At 37.3% G+C, this 21025-nt stretch overlaps 2 protein-coding genes across 5 annotated transcripts in view; one reads left to right on the forward strand and one right to left on the reverse strand.

Annotated features, from left to right (window-relative positions):
- The first annotated feature begins 263 nt into the window (after positions 1-263).
- On the forward strand, positions 264-9954 carry LOC117385371 (myosin-7-like). Its single transcript, XM_033982666.2, has 39 exons — positions 264-466; positions 655-700; positions 800-1008; positions 1080-1223; positions 1302-1458; positions 1544-1571; positions 1640-1748; positions 1813-1905; positions 1972-2035; positions 2425-2523; positions 2629-2732; positions 2803-2941; positions 3021-3139; positions 3212-3361; positions 3438-3608; positions 3671-3980; positions 4073-4140; positions 4268-4473; positions 4543-4666; positions 4745-4881; positions 4961-5216; positions 5294-5536; positions 5614-5790; positions 5888-6033; positions 6107-6197; positions 6268-6657; positions 6746-6872; positions 6940-7058; positions 7145-7341; positions 7411-7594; positions 7680-7845; positions 7916-8040; positions 8114-8422; positions 8608-8811; positions 8898-9194; positions 9271-9375; positions 9455-9550; positions 9630-9764; positions 9854-9954. Exons 3-39 carry the CDS (start codon positions 808-810, stop codon positions 9872-9874), a joined length of 5811 nt encoding a protein of 1936 aa, XP_033838557.1. The 5' UTR covers positions 264-466; positions 655-700; positions 800-807; the 3' UTR covers positions 9875-9954.
- A 2013-nt stretch (positions 9955-11967) lies between these two features.
- Positions 11968-21025, reverse strand: part of LOC117385372 (microtubule-associated protein 4-like) — a 59146-nt gene continuing 50088 nt past the window's right edge. For 3 of the 4 annotated variants that reach the window (XM_033982667.2, XM_055228651.1, XM_033982668.2), the window contains 5 exons: positions 19235-19327; positions 18145-18226; positions 17940-18049; positions 17330-17468; positions 11968-16412 (listed from right to left, as the gene is read on the reverse strand). In XM_033982667.2, the coding sequence (XP_033838558.1) occupies positions 16408-16412; positions 17330-17468; positions 17940-18049; positions 18145-18226; positions 19235-19327 (429 nt within the window). In that variant the 3' untranslated portion in view covers positions 11968-16407. The remainder of the gene's footprint in view (positions 16413-17329; positions 17469-17939; positions 18050-18144; positions 18227-19234; positions 19328-21025) is intronic. The other variant, XM_055228650.1, reaches the window with a different exon arrangement.

Raw genomic sequence — 21025 nt, forward strand, 5'->3', positions numbered from 1 at the left:
AGATGAGATTTGAAAATGTTATCCTCTGCTCAGAGGGCAGATGTTTATTAACCATTGTCATTTAACTGTGTAAAAACACAGAGCTGTATAAATAACAGAAGAAATATAATTATTTTTCTGATTATAAATGTGTATATTTATATTTACCATGTTAGATGTTGGATGTCATAGTAAAAACGGATCCTGATACACTACTTGAGTTATCTTGTATCATTGTATCACTTGATATATCAGAGTCCCTGCCTCCTTTTGTCATGCATAGGCTATTGTATTAGTCTGTTGTCCAAAAGGTGGGAGCAACAAGAGAAGCAAGGCTCTACCCAATTCAGAAGATGCTTTATACGATATGCCAAAACTGGATGCCATTTCTCTGATATTCAACTCCATATTTGGTTGACTAACACCCTTTATTAATGCAATGGAAGACTGGTGTCAGTGACTGGATCCATCAGGGCACTTTACAAAGGTAAGACCAACTAAGACTCAAGATAGAAACGTGAAGGTTGTGACCCTGTTACTTAAGACGTTTCCTTTTGCATGCTATTTATAGCCACCTTTTATCAGCAGCTACAATATTCTCTTTTATGTAAAGGAAATTATGCTGTGTTATATTTAATAGCATTTTAAAATACAGTTGTCTCTGGCACGTTTTAGAGGCTAACTCAGGACAGTTTTGGACTAACTCACGTGTGCAGCACAGGTAATTTTATTCAATTGTTTTTTGTTATTTAGCAAACAAAGTCTATTTTTTACTTTACATTTATCTAATACAACAATAATTCCACTGCTGTACTTTTAGTTTAAAAAATGGGTGACGCAGCCATGAAGGAGTTTGGGGCTGCAGCTTCTTTTCTGAGAAAATCAGACAAGGAGCGCCTTGAAGCTCAAACTCGACCATTTGATATGAAGAAGGAATGTTTTGTTCCGGATCCAGAGGTTGAGTATGTCAAGGCTTCTATAACATCAAGAGATGGTGACAAAGTCACAGCTCAAACTGAAAAAGGGAAGGTGTGTAGCCTGTCATATATATTATATACCTTATAGACATCTTTTAACCATATTTTGGGATCTTTTTGCAGACTGTAACAGTAAAGGAGTGTGACGTACACCCCCAGAACCCACCAAAGTTTGATAAAATTGAAGACATGGCGATGTTCACCTTCCTCCACGAGCCTGCTGTGCTGTTTAACCTCAAAGAGCGTTATGCCGCATGGATGATCTATGTGAGATTATCTCCAGTGTACTGGGATGCTACATAAAATCAAACTGAAGTTTTTAACTACTGTCTCTATATTGGACAGACCTACTCTGGGCTGTTCTGTGTGACTATCAACCCCTACAAGTGGCTGCCAGTCTACAACCAAGAAGTGGTTGCTGCCTACAGAGGAAAGAAGAGGAGTGAAGCTCCTCCTCATATCTTCTCCATCTCTGACAATGCCTACCAGTACATGCTGTCAGGTACAGTGATCAGTACATGTTGGCAGGTTCAGTGATAACTTTAATCCTGCAGTGTGATCATTTTTTAATATATTATTTCTAACAGACAGAGAAAATCAGTCCATCCTAATCACGTAAGTCCTAAATATTGCAAATAAACCACAAATAACAGCTAATTTAAAAAACCCTTGTGCTTCCTTAGTGGAGAATCTGGTGCTGGAAAGACTGTCAATACAAAACGTGTCATTCAGTATTTTGCCAGCATTGCTGCAGTACCAAGTGGGAAGAAAGATGCAGTAGCTGAGAAGAAGGTATGGATTGTTTTATGACATATATTGATTCAGAATGTAAAATAAACATACACCTGTCATACAGGGAACCCTGGAAGATCAAATCATCCAGGCCAACCCTGCTCTGGAGGCCTTTGGAAATGCCAAAACCATAAGAAATGACAACTCCTCCAGATTTGTGAGTGAATTTCAAAGAAAGAACAGCACAACTTATTTAACTAAAATTAAATCATATTTCCAATAGGGCAAATTTATCAGAATTCACTTTGATAATCGTGGGAAGCTTGCTTCTGCCGACATTGAGACTTGTAAGTACATCTGATTACTTATTATTTATCTTTATTTATACAGGGGGGACCCAATGAGAGCACTTGGGCTCTCTTTTTCATGGGTGCCCTGTTTAAAATACAACACAAACCGAAAAAACAATCAAAACAAATAAGTCCATAAAAAACATCAATAACAAGTGCAGGTGTGTGTATAAAAGTTTGTTATCAGATTATTAAATTGCAATTGTGTCACCAACGTGTCCAGTTTTGCTTTTCCTTGGAGCATATTCCATTTTTGTGAAGCAAAACAGCTAAAAGCCCTCTTTCCCATCTCAGTTCTGGTGTGGCTCGTCCTTAGCCTTATGTCGCTTATTACATTATCATTATATGTTATTTATACTACATATTATTACTACTACTTCTTACAGATCTCCTGGAAAAGTCTCGTGTGACGTTTCAACTCAAAGCGGAGAGAGACTACCATATTTTCTACCAGATTCTTTCTCAAGTTAAACCGGAGTTATTGGGTATGGAAAAAATTATACATATTTTTTCCAAACATCCATCTGACATACATGTTAATGTATTTCCTTATTTGTTAATAAATATACTCTTTATAAATGTATTTTTAGAAATGTTGCTGATCACCAATAACCCCTATGACTACGCCTTCATCTCCCAAGGAGAGACGACTGTAGCTTCCATCAATGATGGTGAAGAGCTCATGGCAACTGATGTGAGCAAAAACAGTTTTTGAGCAGTCATTTAACACAGTGATATGTATTTCTATATATGATTCTGCTCAGGATGCTTTTGATGTGCTGGGCTTCACTCAAGAGGAGAAGAACAGTATTTACAAACTGACAGGGGCTGTTATGCACTATGGAAACATGAAGTTCAAGCAGAAGCAACGCGAGGAGCAGGCAGAGGCTGATGGAACTGAAGGTTTTGATAATGCTTTCAAGCATAAATTTCATGAGACCTAAGTTGCACAATAAAACTAAAAAGAGTGGTGATTTCCTAGATGCTGACAAAGTTGCATATCTGATGGGCCTAAACTCAGCTGATCTGATTAAAGGGCTGTGTCACCCAAGAGTTAAGGTTGGAAATGAGTGGGTCACCAAAGGACAGAATGTTGCTCAGGTTTGTGGAAAAGAAAAAAACACCAAATAATATAATATATATGCTGATGTAATAGTAGTATATTGTTTCTAGGTGTACTATGCTATTGGAGCACTATCAAAGTCAGTGTATGAGAAGATGTTTTTGTGGATGGTGCTGAGGATTAACCAGTCCCTGGACACCAAGCAATCTCGTCAGTACTTTATTGGTGTCTTGGACATCGCTGGGTTTGAGATTTTTGATGTATGTAGAAATTATATCAATTTCAATCCACTGAATTAAGGAGTACATTTCTTACAAGTTCCTTATTATTTTACAGTTCAACACCTTTGAGCAGCTGTGCATCAACTTCACAAATGAAAAACTGCAACAGTTTTTCAACCACCACATGTTTGTACTGGAGCAAGAAGAGTACAAGAAAGAAGGCATTGAATGGATCTTCATAGACTTTGGCATGGATTTACAGGCCTGTATTGACCTAATTGAAAAGGTAAGTTAACTTGATTGTTAGTTTACTTTTCATTTTAACTTAAACATAATGATTCTCTCCAGCCCATGGGTATCATGTCCATCCTTGAAGAGGAGTGCATGTTTCCAAAAGCCAGTGATGCCACATTTAAAGCAAAGCTTTATGACAATCATTTGGGAAAATCCAACAACTTTCAGAAGCCCAGGGTCATCAAAGGAAGACCTGAAGCCCATTTCTCTCTGGTTCATTATGCTGGGACAGTGGATTATAATATCAACAACTGGCTGGTGAAGAACAAGGACCCTCTGAATGAGACTGTTGTGGGACTTTACCAAAAGTCAAACCTTAAGTTACTGTCTTTGCTTTTCGCTGGGTATTCAGGAACTGATGCAGGTACTTCGATAACATTACATGCAATAGTTCATTCAGGAAAAGATAATAATGATATGGTATATATTGACTGTTCATTTCATTTTTGGCTCAAGATTCTGGGAAGGGAAAAGGTACAAAGAAGAAAGGTTCTTCTTTTCAAACTGTTTCTGCCTTACACAGGGTAGGGGCATTATTAATGTTAATATATAAATACATAAAAACATTTCCCATTTCCCACACTTAATCTACCATATACCAAGACTCTATTAAAAATGTAAAAATCCATCTATTGATCAATAAATCAACAGGAGAACCTGAACAAGCTGATGACCAACCTGAGGTGCACTCACCCTCACTTTGTGCGTTGCATCATCCCAAATGAGACCAAAACTCCTGGGGCCATGGAGAACCCTCTGGTGATGCACCAGCTGCGCTGTAACGGTGTGCTGGAAGGCATCAGGATCTGCAGGAAAGGATTCCCCAACCGGGTCCTGTATGGAGACTTTAAGCAGAGGTATGATTACATGTAGAAAAGATATTAAGATATTAAGAAGAAAAGGAATGATATTCATGTCTCATTCAGATATCGTATACTAAACCCAAATGCCATTCCTGAGGGTCAATTTATTGATAACAAAAAGGCAGCAGAGAAACTTCTAGGCTCATTGGAAATTGATCACAACCAGTACAAACTGGGTCACACTAAGGTAAGTCTTTTGGATAAAAGTGTTTTGAGTGGTGTCCTTATTAAATCCTACAGTGTTGTAATAATTTCTATTACACAGGTGTTCTTCAAAGCTGGACTCCTTGGACAGCTTGAGGAGATGCGTGATGATCGTTTAGCGCTTATCATTACTGGGATTCAGGCACAGTCCAGAGGCCTTTTGGCAAGGATTGAATTCCAGAAAATTGTTGAAAGAAGGTAGGCAAGGCAAAACAAACAACAAACAAACAAAAACTGCCAGTGTTATAGTCACTGCAACTGTCATTTTTACCAACAGAGATGCCCTCCTTGTGATCCAGTGGAATATTCGTGCTTTCATGGGGGTAAAAAATTGGCCTTGGATGAAAATGTATTTTAAAATTAAACCATTGTTAAAATCTGCAGAAACAGAGAAAGAAATGGCAAATATGAAAGAAGAGTTTACAAAATTAAAGGAAGCTTTTGCAAAGTCTGAAGCTCGTAGAAAGGAACTAGAAGAAAAAATGGTGACTCTTCTCCAAGAGAAGAATGACCTTCAACTCCAAGTTCAAGCAGTATGTGTATCCCTTTGTAATTCATTATGACAGAATGTATTATTATTACTTCATTATCTGTACTTGTTTGGAAACAGGAGCAAGACAATCTTGGTGATGCTGAAGAAAGATGTGAAGGTCTAATCAAAAGTAAAATTCAACTTGAAGCAAAGATCAAAGAGCTGACTGAAAGGTTGGAGGATGAAGAGGAGATGAATGCAGAACTCACTGCAAAGAAAAGGAAGCTGGAAGACGAGTGCTCTGAGCTGAAGAAAGACATTGATGATCTAGAGCTAACACTAGCTAAAGTGGAGAAGGAGAAACACGCCACTGAGAATAAGGTGCTTTTTGAATTCATTATATTTGATTCATTTGAGATTAATAGATTAAATTATTCTGAACATTGCAAAATTTGTAGGTCAAAAACCTGGTTGAAGAAATGGCTGCTCTGGATGAAATCATAGCTAAACTGACCAAAGAGAAGAAAGCCTTACAGGAAGCTCATCAGCAAACACTGGATGACCTGCAGAGTGAGGAAGACAAAGTCAACACTCTGACCAAGGCTAAGACAAAGCTGGAGCAACAAGTTGATGATGTTAGTATTTAAACACAAACATTTTTGCAGGGCTAAAATAAAAGGCTTACAGAATAAAAGAAATTAAAAAAATAAAAAAATAAAAAACTTTTTACAGCTTGAAGGATCCCTGGAGCAAGAGAAAAAGGTCCGTATGGATCTTGAAAGAGCAAAACGTAAACTTGAGGGAGACCTGAAATTAGCTCAGGAAAGTCTCATGGATCTGGAAAATGACAAACAACAACTTGAGGAGCGGCTGAAAAAGTAATATCTACACTGCATATCCAAAGCACTATTTTTGACATGGCATTGCAATCACCATATTTTTTGATTGTAGAAAAGACTTCGAATTGAGCCAACTTAATGGCAAGATAGAGGATGAACAAGCAATAAATGCACAACTCCAGAAAAAACTAAAAGAGTTGCAGGTAAAAGCATATCTGTGTGTTTCAAATATAAAAGTAAACTTCATCTATGTAAGAATGTTTGTGACCTTAGGCCCGTATTGAAGAGCTGGAAGAAGAGCTTGAAGCAGAGCGAGCAGCCCGAGCCAAAGTAGAGAAGCAGAGAGCAGACTTAGCCAGAGAACTGGAGGAGATCAGTGAGAGACTGGAGGAGGCCGGGGGAGCAACATCTGCCCAGATTGAGATGAACAAGAAGAGGGAAGCTGAATTTCAGAAACTGCGGAGGGACCTGGAAGAGGCCACTCTGCAGCACGAGGCCACCGCTGCCACTCTCAGGAAGAAACAAGCCGACAGTGTGGCTGACCTGGGAGAGCAGATCGATAACCTCCAGAGAGTCAAGCAGAAACTAGAGAAAGAGAAGAGTGAACTGCGACTGGAGCTTGATGATGTGGTCTCCAATATGGAGCAGACTGTCAAGAGCAAAGTAAAATTAAAATTAAAGAAACACTTGATTAAAATTAGTATTTGTAAATGAATGAATCACTTTGACATTTCATTTTGTCAATTTTCAGAATCATCTGGAGAAAATGTGCAGGTCCCTTGAGGACCAGATGAATGAATATAAAACTAAGGCTGAAGAGGGACAGAGAACCATCAATGACTTCACCATGCACAAAGCAAAGCTTCAAACTGAGAATGGTAATGTCTGACATAACTGTACATATGACAGTTTTAAATACTTACAACAGATATTTTTGGGGAAAAGGTGAACTTGTCAGGCAGCTTGAAGAAAAAGATTCACTGGTTTCTCAACTCACCAGAGGAAAACAATCTTACACACAACAGATTGAAGATCTCAAACGGCAGTTGGAAGAAGAAGTCAAGGTAGAACTTGAAGAAGTCTGATTTTGTACAAAAAGCTATGAAAAAGACAACAAACAATATGTTTTAGACACATCATTTTTTTCCAGGCAAAGAATGCATTAGCTCATGCAGTGCAATCTTCCCGCCATGACTGTGACCTGCTCAGAGAGCAATATGAAGAGGAGCAGGAGGCCAAAGGTGAACTGCAGCGAAGTATGTCCAAAGCAAACTCTGAAGTGGCACAGTGGAGAACTAAGTACGAAACTGATGCCATCCAGAGGACTGAAGAACTGGAGGAGGCAAAGTGAGTGTTCAGTACAAAGCACACCTACAGCAAATATCATGGAAGCTAAAATAAACTTTTTTTTACTAGAAAGAAGTTGGCTCAGCGTCTGCAGGAGGCTGAGGAGGCAGTGGAAGCAGTTAATGCCAAGTGCTCCTCTCTGGAGAAGACCAAACACAGACTCCAGAATGAGATTGAAGATCTCATGGTGGACGTGGAGAGGTCTAATGCTGCTGCAGCTGCTCTGGACAAGAAACAAAGAAACTTTGACAAAGTTATTATTGTTGTGTTAATGGTTTTCAATTAAATATATATTTTTTTAATGGATTCATATAGTTTTGTGTTGTTCCTGGTACAAGGTCTTGTCCGAGTGGAAACAAAAATACGAAGAGTCGCAGACAGAGCTGGAGAGCTCTCAGAAAGAAGCCAGGTCTCTAAGTACTGAGCTCTTCAAGCTGAAGAACTCCTACGAAGAATCTTTGGAGCATCTGGACACCATGAAGAGAGAGAACAAAAATCTACAAGGTAAGATACAGACCAAGGGGAACTTTACCACATGGTTTAATGTGTAAATCATGCACACCTTGATTCACAGAGGAAATATCTGACTTGACTGAGCAAATCGGTGAGAGTGGAAAAAGTATTCATGAGCTTGAAAAGATACGAAAACAGTTGGAACAAGAAAAGTCTGAAATACAGACAGCACTGGAGGAGGCGGAGGTAACCATATGTATTCTGGCAGAGAACAAACCGATGAATGGTGCTTCAATGCAATGATCTTTACCTTCTGTAGGCCTCTCTAGAGCATGAGGAGGGAAAGATTCTAAGAGTTCAGCTTGAGTTCAACCAAGTGAAGGCTGAAATTGAGCGCAAGTTGGCTGAGAAAGATGAAGAGATGGAGCAGGCCAAGAGAAACCAACAGCGAATTGTAGATACTCTTCAGAGCTCTCTGGAGGCTGAGACTCGCAGCAGAAATGAAGCTCTTCGTTTAAAGAAAAAGATGGAAGGAGACCTCAATGAGATGGAGATCCAGCTCAGCCAAGCCAACAGGCAGGCAGCTGAGGCTCAGAAACAACTCAAATCTGCCCATGCCCATCTGAAGGTACCAACACAACTCGATTTATTCGTGCATGTGTTTATTAGGTGTCTAAACATTCTCATTCTGTCAGACATTTTATACAAAATGTATACTATACTAAATTAAATGTATATGCTATCTTCTTTAATAAACCAACATGAAATTATGCTTTATAGGTAGTAAATTAATTCTGTGACTTTATTCTAAAGGATGCTCAACTGCAGCTGGATGACTCTCTTCGTGCCAATGATGATCTGAAGGAAAACATTGCCATGGTTGAGAGACGCCATAATTTGCTTCAAGCAGAGGTTGAAGAGCTAAGAGCTGCTCTGGAGCAAACTGAGAGAAGCCGCAAACTTGCTGAACAAGAGTTGCTGGATGTATCTGAGAGAGTGCAGTTACTGCACTCACAGGTGAGCAATGTTTTACATTGACTCAAACTTTGATATAAAGCACAATACTCACTTTATACTAACCACAAAACTTTGTATTAATCCAGAACACCAGTCTGATTAACCAAAAGAAGAAGCTGGAGGCTGATACATCCCAGCTTCAGACTGAAGTGGAGGAGGCAGTGCAGGAGTGCAGAAACGCAGAGGACAAGGCCAAGAAGGCCATCACTGATGCAGCCATGATGGCAGAGGAGCTGAAGAAAGAGCAGGACACCAGTGCTCACCTGGAGCGAATGAAGAAGAACATGGAGCAGACCATCAAAGACCTGCAGCACCGTCTGGATGAGGCTGAACAAATCGCGATGAAGGGAGGCAAGAAGCAGATACAGAAGCTAGAGGCCAGGGTATGTGAAAGAAAAAAGAAATCTTTACTGAAAGGTACATAACATATTGGAAACATTTCTTATTTGTACACCACAGATTAAAGAATTGGAGACTGAAATAGAGGCTGAACAGAGGAAGTCCAGTGATGCAGTGAAGGGAATAAGAAAATATGAGAGACGAATCAAAGAGCTGACCTATCAGGTAAAAAAAGCAGCTAGAAGAGAAGACATTATTTCTAAATTATTTTATATTATTACATCTTCATTGTAACTTTTTTTAGACTGAGGAGGACCGTAAGAACATTGCTCGTCTTCAAGACTTGGTTGACAAGTTGCAGCTGAAAGTTAAGGCCTACAAGAGAGCCACCGAGGAGGCAGTAAGTACATTTGTTTTAAGTAAGAGACCACATTTAGATATTGATATTGAGTCACCGTGGAATTATTGTCTGTCCAAAGGAGGAACAAGCCAACAATAACCTGACAAAGTTCCGTAAGATTCAACATGAGCTTGACGAAGCTGAAGAGAGAGCTGACATTGCAGAGTCTCAGGTCAATAAGTTGCGTGCTAAAAGTCGTGACGTGGGTTCAAAGGTTGGTTTTAAAATAATTTAATATGAAACATATAACAGTATAATTTTTACTTGTATTAATATTCTGTTTTTTTCTTTTCTTATTTACAGAAAGGTCATGATGAGGAATAAAGTTTAACCTCTGAGACACAGTATGGTGCCTCCTTAAGCATGCTAGTTGTAGAAAAAGAATAAATACTATCAGCATCTCATGAGTCTGCAATGTTTATTAACATTATTATCTTTTTTTTATAAAAAAAGAAAAAGGACACTGCATACCTTGTACATTGCACAATGATTATAATAATTATTCTTGGATGGAGAGAGTGCAGCATCAAATGCCATATACAAGATTTGGCAACGCCTAAGAGATGCATTAGCAAAAACAATATAAAAAGTAAACAGAGAGATGTGCAACATCCTCATAAGCTGCAGAGTCACTGCTCAAAAACACATTTATTACACTGTAGTGTCATAATGTTTTAATAAATACTAAGTTTGATATTTAACTAGCATCTTAAAGTTGGTTTACAATTAAGTTTACACAATCCATAAGTAATAATATGTATTTCTCAGGGTACAATGTTTACTATATTTATATTATTAAATATAGTAAGTATAGTATATATAGTATATATTTATTGCAACATTGAATGGAGGCTAGCAAAATATATATAATTTTTTCCAAATTGAAATGCCATGACAAAGCTTAAGTACTTTCATTACTGTCTCATTGCCATTGAGATTTCGATTGAGATTGAGTAGTAAGATAACAGTTGTAAAATAACAGTAATATGGTCATATTGGTTACTCTAGAACAAAAAGACAAACAAAAAAACAAAGGCCAATGGTTTAGAGGTGGATCGAGTTGTCTAGTTTTCCAAACACAAAATACAATTTCAAGAGTTAACAAATTATTCAGCAATCCGAGTAATACACTTTTATGTTATAAATAAGATAAAATTGAAATCATACCTTACATGTTGATCTGTCCTTCTCTTCTCCCCTTCTTCATTGGAACGTAGATCTATACTCAAATACACCAGACACTCACTCGAGACATTACATGAAGGCAAGGTGTTGGGGCAAGGCATGGAGCAAGGGCTAAGAAGGACTCAGAGGCAGGGTCCAATACTCAGCACCTTCTCAAACAACAGCTAACAATAGCAGTCTCATTCTAAACCAATAGTAGATCCGATTTCAGTCTTGGGAGATGGTGCCTCACAACATCTTTTGCTTGGGCTATATGTGATTGTAAAAACACAAGGACTCTGGACAGCTGGGAATGAGGCCTTTAAATGTGGCTGCAATAGACTTGAGTTTCACAGAGGCTGTAGAAGTCACAAGCAAAATATATGACAATTACTTACTGTGTGTTTAAATACAAGAATTTATGTGCATTTCAATATACTTCCAGCAAAGTACTTGGCAAAAGTATTGTAGAAATTGACTACACATGTTTGAAAATATACCACAGCTGTCTTTCCATGCTATTGTGTTGTTTTCATGCACATCAATGGATCCAGGGTAGAATTACAGGCAATTTGACATTTGCAACTGGAAAAAAGTGTTATCTGGCAAGCAAGGTATCCTATAATAACAAAAAGGGCCAATATGCTTTGTTGTCTGCCTTTTAACCTACTGAAAGAAATTTTGGTTGACCTCCCCGCCTCCCTAGTGACTCCACCTTGATCTGCATCTTCTCACTCATGTTTCCCCTCCTCTGCCAGTCCTGTGGCAAACCAACTTTATCATTTAACTACTTCACATTAAAGGAAATACTATAAAAATCCCCTTATAGGCCTTACATGTATATTAGAAGGTTTGTTTCAGCATTTTTGCTTGAAGGCCCATGTCTAAAAATGTTTTTAATAAGGGGACTAGAGACCCTTCTTCAAATTGTGCATGTGTTTAGGCTATTTATAAAGTTTTCAACTGGAATACACCACAATAATAATCAGTTTATGAGCTAAAACTTCACCCTGTAAGTCATCATTTTAGCAAACCTAATTTATCTACCAGGCCTTTTTTCATATTCTTAAATGTGATGTCACACACCCAGGTGAGAGTTTACCCAAAAGAAAGGCAATTTGTATTCCCCATCTCCATTTAGCCTAGTTATTATTATGCCTATACTTATAGACCTACAAGGTAACCCGAAACAGGCTACAATGGCTCACACATAAACTTTCTTCACTTCAATTGTACAATAAATCACAAAAAAATGTTCTTCTTCTTTTATTTTCATGATTAATATTCACATCACTGGTTAACAATCACAATGAAGATCTCTTTCATACCAAATATCCTCATTTGAGAGGGGGGAGAAGTTCTACCTAAAAGGACAATAAACGCTTTGAACAACCAGCAGTCTGTTGTCTTCTGCATGCTCTTGCTATGATGTTGTCATACAGAATTGTAGCCTATAACACAGAGTAGATCACTGCACAGAACTGAAAGGTACTTTCACTTAGGCTTTCACTCCAAGTAGGAAATATAGTTAACACACCAAATGCCACAAGAGTAGCTATTGTCAATGAGTAACAATAGGTGTTCTGATATACATAAGCCTACTATTGGTTATAATAGAAAGCTTCATTTCAGTTCCATGTTGCTGACAAGACTCTGTAGGTGAGACAAAGATAGGGCTCCAGTGCATATCTACCAACACTATCAATAGATTAAATATGAAATTACAGTTATTTTAAATTTTACATCGTACTATCATCATTTTCAGTCCGTGCTGGTAGGCATGGTTAAGGTGTCAATGATTAGGAGCTGTATAATACATAACATTGCTGTCTACCATGCTTCAAGGCAAAACTGTGGTTACTGTGTAATACAGAGTTAAAGAAAGGGTTAACCAGTGTAAGTCAGGTCACCTACAGGGTGCAATTTAAGTCAAAATTGACAGCTTTAATTGTTATTGTTTAAAACAGCAATTTGTCAATTACATTTTCCATTTCTCCAAGTCCTGACACACACTGCCACCCTTCCTGTACATTTCCAATCAAGTTAATTAAAAGTATTTTCAAACATTTTGCGCAAACTTTAAGTCTTGGAAAACATTCTTGAAATTTAAACAGCCCTTTTGGATATACAGCCCCCCCTATTTTATCAAATTTAAATTATACCCTAATTTACCTTCATGTTGTCCTCATCCACAACAACTTGTTAAGAATTATTTTTTGTGTTTTTATTTTTATATATTTGGAGTGATATAAAAACATGATATCTATATACAAAGGACAGTGAGATACTAGTGGAAAGTGGCATTTATGCGCTATTACTTACATGGGGAGCGTACAGCAGTCAAAGGACAAAAGAGTGAATATGGCGATTACATTTTGACCAAGCCACAAGATCCAACAGTAACAGACATAAATAATAATAATAATAATAATAATAAGCAAATTGACATACCTATAATCCACAGTAAGCATCTTATATCTATATTCACATTAAAAAAGTTAGTCAATAGTAATGTATGACAAGTTATTGACAAACAAAATTATGAAGTAACATTGTCCAAATTATTTAAATAACACACAGAGACATTCGAAAACATTCAAATTCTTCATTAATCACTCTGTGTATATTAAGTTAGTTGCCTGGCTAACCTAACTCACATTCTGATTAATGCTGTTGTCTATCTTGTCAAATAAAATCCACTGTGAAGTAGTATTTCCTTTTGCAGTTAATAAAGCAAAAATTGCGATTGCAGGTTGGCCAAAATGTGAAAAACATCACATAAAACAGGATGAAGGCAGACTGGAGAGTTGATTTTTAAACCATCATAGCACAACACTGATGACCAAAGATCCACTAAAATCCACTAATAAAGCAGTACCAAGTGTCATCCTCCTTAAAGTACTAACATAAACATTAAGACTGCTACTTGTTCCTACTTAACTGTATATACATAATTCAATGCCTACACCTACCTATCAAAGTGCTTCAACCCTTTGTTCCTTCATTATCAAAGAGCAATTCACATTACTTTGACATATTGGCTTTGTGGAGTTCCCCTTTTAGGTGACAAGGGCACACATACTAATTGTTCTTATTATTGTTGATGATGGATTGCTTGTTTGATTATCATTACTAGTCTATATCTAACACTTTAACATCTGCTTTACTTCATAGAGTATACATATACAATACATAGCTGACAATGTATTACAGTAAAGCGACTTCACTTTAGTGCATCAACTTTCAAAGTGCACAAGACTTGTGGGAAAGATAAGTTATTATTTGATATAATTTGATCCAGGCTAAATAACTATTTCTAAAGTAATATAACGGTAATACAGATTATTGTGTATGTTTAATACTGTATCAAAGCCAGACTATCAGTGTTTCACAGGCTTAGGAGCGCCCTCTACAGGATGGATGCAGTAGTAAACACTTCACACATCTGACAAATATGTGCCACAAACACTAATCCTTCACTGTTTCACCAGGGACCACTCCAGTTACAAATGCATGGCGCATAGAGATGCAGTGAGTACACAGGACCATCCCAATAGTACAGAATAGACCAGATCTTACACAAAACATGTACTTTGTCTGTAAATTAAAATCACATCACAGTGCTATTAGGACTTCTATGCATAAACTGCCTTGGACTTGTTGGTAAAATGTGTAACCCTTTCAAAAGAACAATCATTTTCTGAAACAGTTTTAATTTTACTTACTGTAAATGCAGTATTTTTGTTTTATGTTTATCACTTTCAATATATCAATTTTACACCTCAGAATACAATTCTGCCTAATACTGAAATATTGCTGCATTCATGGCATCTTGGAGTTGGCCAGTTCCTGCTGTCCAGTATAACAAAAATGTGTGCATGGTCTCATTTATGTAAAAAACAAACAAACAAACAAAAAAAACAATATGAAAATAATTCATAAATTTGGTACAAGCATATTTAAAACACTAGATATTCCTTCTATTTACATCAAAACTCAAACATCTGTAATAGTAGCATGTTAAATTTTGTATTGCAGAGAATTCCAACTTCAGACTTGCCATGAATGTAACATTATCCACTAATACTGGTTCTTTTAACTTTCTCCCTCTGCTCTGCCAGTCTGTGAATCTGTAAGTTTGTAAGAATAGGGAGGACTTTTCTCTATTGCTGCTTAAAAAGGTGAATGTGTACGGAATGTCTTATGCATGTTACAGCCTAAATGTGCCTTTATCAACTTAACTTAGGAGTGCATAAGCATTTTTCGTCTATGTGCTTCCATGTAGTTATATGAAATTCTAGTCAATGGTTTCTTAAGATGGATATATGCAGCCCCACGCTGTCACTAGCGCTCCCCTGTTTAGGTGCCTGTCAGTTTACGTCCTGTAAGAATGATAATTATTCTTTTAACACACCCAGATGTTAATGTTCTTATGTATTATTCTTGGATAAAATAAATGGAAAGGACTGTAGTGGTATTTGTCTACCACCTTAGTTAGTGTTGTGCTCAGACCATGTGATCAGGGCATGTTACAGCCCTCGTGGATAATGCGGACCATGGACAATCATAATCTGGATCATAATAAAATTTTGCCACACTGAATATAACCTATAGGATTAGATCTCTCTTTTTATATTTAAACATTTTCTAATAACTAAATTATTGCTCAGTTATACACTATGAATAAACAAATTACTCCTTGCATGGACATAAGACCGATGTGGTTTAGCTTAAAAGACGAAGTAGACAACAAGAAAGATTTGGTCATAATGGTAATGTTGAGACCTGCTCATCTAGGACAAAGTTTAACATGTTTGTTGATGTCCTTCAGCCCAAACATTTTGGTGTCTATGTTTGCTACTACACTTAATATATACTGGTAGCTCACATGCTCCATCTATGGTGAATGTGGATTTTTATCTGCAATGGATGCAATAAGATTAGTGTTACATTAAAAGTGTATTATCACAAGTCTGTAATCAATATAACAACTGTTAAAGTTTGAGATCATTCATTCAATTCAAGAATACAATAGATCTAACATTGTTCTGACACAGTTCTGAAACTGCTCATATTTTTAACATATCTGGACATTAAATGCATTTTGCAATACTTTTACTCCTAACACTGCATTAAGATGTTACAGAGAGGTGTAACTAGAATAGATGGAAAGTAACTCTTTCCAGACACTGTGAAGCAATATATGTAACTCAAACTCGAGATATGGTTAGCAAGGAGCAGGGCAGGATGCACTTATGCAAAGCTGTGGACACATTTACCCTGTGTTAGTTAGTGATAAAAGTCTACAGTTGCATTTGGAAATACTAAAGGTTTTTTATCAAGCAACAAGTGATCTAAGTTAGGGTTATACACAATTTAGAATCCGATTTGGGGATGGTCCCATAATATAGTATAAACACAGACAAACAGCAGGTGCTCTTCTCTGTGATAAAGGGGTGTACACTTGGGTGCATTGAGGGGTCATAGTTGGTGGTCTAGCAGGAGGTTGGCAGGCAGACCCCCGGAGAAACACGAAGAGACGACCGGTTTGTTTGTGGTGTGGTTTTGTGGACGAGATGACCAGAGGGGCAGGATCAAGGTGACTGCGCTGTAGTGAGTTGGCTGATTGGTCGTCGGTCAGCAGGTGGGCAAGCGCCATGCGTGGCTCACCAAATTATATGAGACACAGGATTTCAGTCTGCGGAGAGGAACAAGAGATTAGTGTGTTTTCACAAAGGCCGCTAAAGGAGAGCTCTTATTATTACCACCAGTTCTATGTGTCATTTGTACAGCTACTATGAGAACTAAACAGTATATTGTAAAAAATATTGTGATTGAGAATTGATGTGTGATTTATATTTGAGAGCAGATCTATTTCCAACATCTATTAAAATGATTATTAATTTATTCATTTATGATTATAACACAGTACAGCATATATGCATACGCCACCCAGTCAGATTATGAGCCTTGTTTCATTTCAAGTTGGATTCATTCAAGTCCCATTCTAAAAGGCCGTTATTGTCTGGTGCACAGCCTAATGAGTTATGAGCCAAATTACAAAGCAGCCCTGTGTTTTTATTATATTAACCCAGTGGACATTTGTCACTTAGGCTAAATCAGCAAACAACTTCACAGAGCAGAGGTCTGCAGTCCCTGTGAACATGAGCCTGGTGCTTGGCAAGAGATGAATACAAAAACAAAACATCTTAAGACAAAAGGTCTGCTTATAATTTCATTTAGTGGGAAAAATAGCTGCTATTTTTATCTGCACTCTAAACCAGAGACACAGTGAAGGCTAAGGACTCTCAGTGTCTCACAAACTATTCACTATCCAAATGTAAAAAGGATTGAAAACAATAATTAGTATATTTTTTAAAATTTCTGTTATTGTTGTCTTATGTCTTATAAGTTTTTATATTATACCCACAATAAATAAAAGGCAAATAAAAAGCCAAATCTTCAAATGGACATATGTTTTATGTCTCACTAACTTCAAAGCAGAAGTAAAATTTGAGAATATTTGAGAATATGATTACATAATTTGACGTCTTGTAACAACTATCCCCTCAGCATCTTCATGGTTGAAATCCCCAAACTGTTCTGTGCACCTACTTGTCTCAGTGATGCGTTTGTCTAAGCTAATGGGGTCTCGCAGTCCGTCCCCCCCAAAAGGAGTTGCTGTGGGTTCCTTCACCCCATTCTCCTTGGTGCCCTCTGGAGGTGAAGACAGTTTCTCTTCTGCCTTTGGATCCTGCAAAAGCAGAAGCAGAAAGATATGATTAGGGGACTGCCATCTAGTGGTGTCAGGGTGAACTCACACCCTCAGGGAAAATGAGTAATAAATGCAGTACTAAACAAAATACAGTACCCACACGTATTAAAATGCTAAAGTCCCACCGTGTAACATTTTAGGCAAAAACGGACTAAGATAAGTGAGTGTGAGTGATCTTGCATCCCCACAACAACACTTTAATTGTACACAAAACCGTACTAAATACGATATTGATCAATCATTGCAATTAAATCACATACCTAGTTCTGAATGCATTTAATTGTTCATTGTTAACTTAATTGTTAATATATTGTTAACTGTATATTACTAATGTTCACTGATAGAAGACAGCAGGTTCATAAGGAGCGTTTGTAGATACATTCTTTATGCTATAATTTAAACAGAGATTGACGCTCATAAAAATATCAATGTATTTATTAGGCATCTGACCTTGTGTCCATTGGTCTGTCCATTGCCTGGTCCCACATTATCCAGGGATCCAATTTTAGATTTGGCCTTAACATTGATCTTATGGGACTCGATCTTCACGTCACCGCCACCTGAGGTTAAAAATAAACAACGGAACAGTTTTAGACCAAGAGAAGAAGTGATGTTTAAACTATTTTAAAAGCAGTTATAGAAGAAAATATTTGACCTGGTTTGTGTTTGATATTGTCCTTGGAGCCACACTTGGAGGTCACCTTACTCACGTCAACCTTCTTATTCAAGATCTGCACCTGGGGAGGAGAAAATATCATAATGCTTCACATTTAAATCATAAAACCATTGTGTTCTTGTATCTTTTTTTTTTTTTTTTTTAGAAGTCTGACAATCGGGACCAGAATGTGATGGCAGCTGGCACAAGCGTCACTGACAGTATGAAATGAGATCAATCAGATTTGCATTTTTAATGACAAACACGGTTGGGAGCATGGGGGCGGTTAATAATGCATGTACAACTATTAACACAAAGCGGTTGCCCTTTGGTAAGCTTTCCCTTTATAAAATTGACTAAAAACATTCAAGATAAATGCTGAAGTCCTCATCAGGAATGTATAAGTGTTGCTATTTTCATGAAAACTGGACTAAAATAGCTTGGCAGGTCACGTTATTGAAAAATATCAAATTAACCTAATTATCAAACACCCTAAGGGACATAGAAAGAAGTGCATGTTGCTCATTTTACATTACGTTAAGGCAAAGACACATATAAGCTATAATACTGTAAAAACTATATTTCCTTGCATTTACCGATTAGTGTAAATTAGTGAGTTAATTATGTCTTGATTTGAACTTATTATTACTACTGGTAGTTTTCTGATTCTATAATGTGATATCTTACTCCCGTGGGGTAGCAAGAGTTTTTCCTATTGATTAACTTCTCGTAAAAATATCTAAAATGTAAATGCACAAATGTGATCATCTACCTATTCTATTACCTACCTATTAGACCCTATTTCAACAAAAATATGCATTTTAACAATATTCTATTTAGTTGCTCTCTCATCTGTGTTAAATACTGTTGGTTTATACAATGTTGGGAGATCATCTCAATCTGAAATTACCAATCACATCTGTTCTGTTAACAAATCCACCTGTACCCACCCGACATATCACACTAATGAAAGTGATGGAAGTTGAACACAATCACAAAAGTGGCAAAAAAAGTGAAAAACACCAGAGCTTTTACAGCATTAGGAGTCCACTCTTCCCATAGTGTGACTTCAGCATGACCAGTTACTTACATTGCCACCTCCAGGGACATGTTTGATATTGTCCTTGGAGCCACAGCGAGACGTGACATGGCTGAAGTCCAGCTTTTTGTGCACTATCTGAACCTACGAACAGACGGGCAGACACACAAAGGCGCACAAAAAAGCAAAGAAAAAGGGGGAAGGGAGTGGAGGAAAAAGAAAATAGTAGATAGACACATAAAAAGCAGGCAGTAGAGAAGTGTAGATCAGCTAACGGCTTTGGTTAAGATACAGAATAGCTTCGCACTGTCAATATGGAAGCTTTTCTGTCATTCAAATATTTTTACAGCTTGAGGTAAAACAACAACAAAGTCCACTATTGTAGTTATTAGAAGTTATGTGAATATATTTGATAAAGACAGAGCGCTTCCGTACACAGCTTGAAGAGTAATGTCACAACACAAGTGCACATGCAACACTTATTGAACAACAAATGTTAATAGCCAGTTAAAAACAATGGTCTTTGTGTGTCTTAAAAATGAAATCTGATTTGTATTTTGCAAAAGGGTAAGAGCGTGGTAAGAGCACGGTTTATTTTCATTCATTTTATAGAAAGTATGGTAGATCCTTAACAAAAGAAGCAAAGGTCAAACTTAATTTATCCTTCATGGAGCAGAAATGTAAGGCAAGACACAACTTAATACAAAATGGAAGAGTGAAAGTATCTCAGTGGGTTAATAGCTGTAAAGAGTCCTGAATATTTTATAGTGCAGTTTAATACATATTAGTCCTGCTGTGTCTATTATTTTCTACTATACTAAAATAAATCAGTATTGACATGTGTCCTACATAGTTACAAGTTTATGCTTTAAATCATTTTGTTAACCTGGTGCATTAAGTAACTTTTGGAGTGTTCACCATCTCATTGTCTTCATGGAAATGCTGTTGCTTTGCCAGGATTGTGCCAGATTATGGTGTTAAACTGATATATCACACCAGAGACGATCAGGTGATGCCACTAAGCAAAGTTACAGGCTAGTTCTGTGGAGATATGAACATAATTTTCAAGGTATTTTTTTTTTTAACAATGTGTAAGATAGATGTGTTTAGTTGGAACATTCCAGGCAATGCAATAACATCTCCGTGAGGACATGCAGATGGCATACCAAGTTACATCGTGCACTTTTAAATGTCATATCTCAAAATTGATTTATTCTTTCTCATTTAAAAGACAACAGGTGAGCATAGTATAATCCCCCATGTACAGTGTAGTGCCTGTTAAAAACAAGGTAAGTCATTTTAATAAGGCTATAAAACAAGGTTGTCAGCCCAATTCATTTGTGATATCAGCGCTCAAATGGCCACGAGACGCCTTTCCCCTTTCACTGCCTCGGTCTTGTTCTCAGGGATGAAAATGGCTCGATGACGCAGGTGGCAGCAGCACAGGATGACTCACAGAACAGTTAGCAGACAGTCTTAATATCAGAGCGCACACACACACACACACATGTATGGTCTACTCACTCTGCAGCTTGTAAACAGTGTCTCTTTCCCATTTTGTTTTTTGTTTTTTTTTTCTATTTGCAAGGCGTCATCATAAGATAGAATAATCATCTAGAACAACTGTGGCAGCTGCAAGCCTGTGGTTCATCATGCTGCCTAATTTAAGTATGGAGAGCAGTGTGTACGCTGCAGTAGGGACATACATATATAGCCTGAGTTTATAGAGCAAGCTGAACTAGATAAAATCCCTGTGCTTTATAGTCTATAGTTTACAATATACCATGCTAATATTTGTTGTCACATACTGTCTATAAGAGTCTTGGATTTTCATGTTGATTA

The sequence above is a fragment of the Periophthalmus magnuspinnatus genome, chromosome 17 (assembly GCF_009829125.3).
Source record: "Periophthalmus magnuspinnatus isolate fPerMag1 chromosome 17, fPerMag1.2.pri, whole genome shotgun sequence".
NCBI classification, from domain to species: Eukaryota; Metazoa; Chordata; class Actinopteri; order Gobiiformes; family Gobiidae; genus Periophthalmus; species Periophthalmus magnuspinnatus.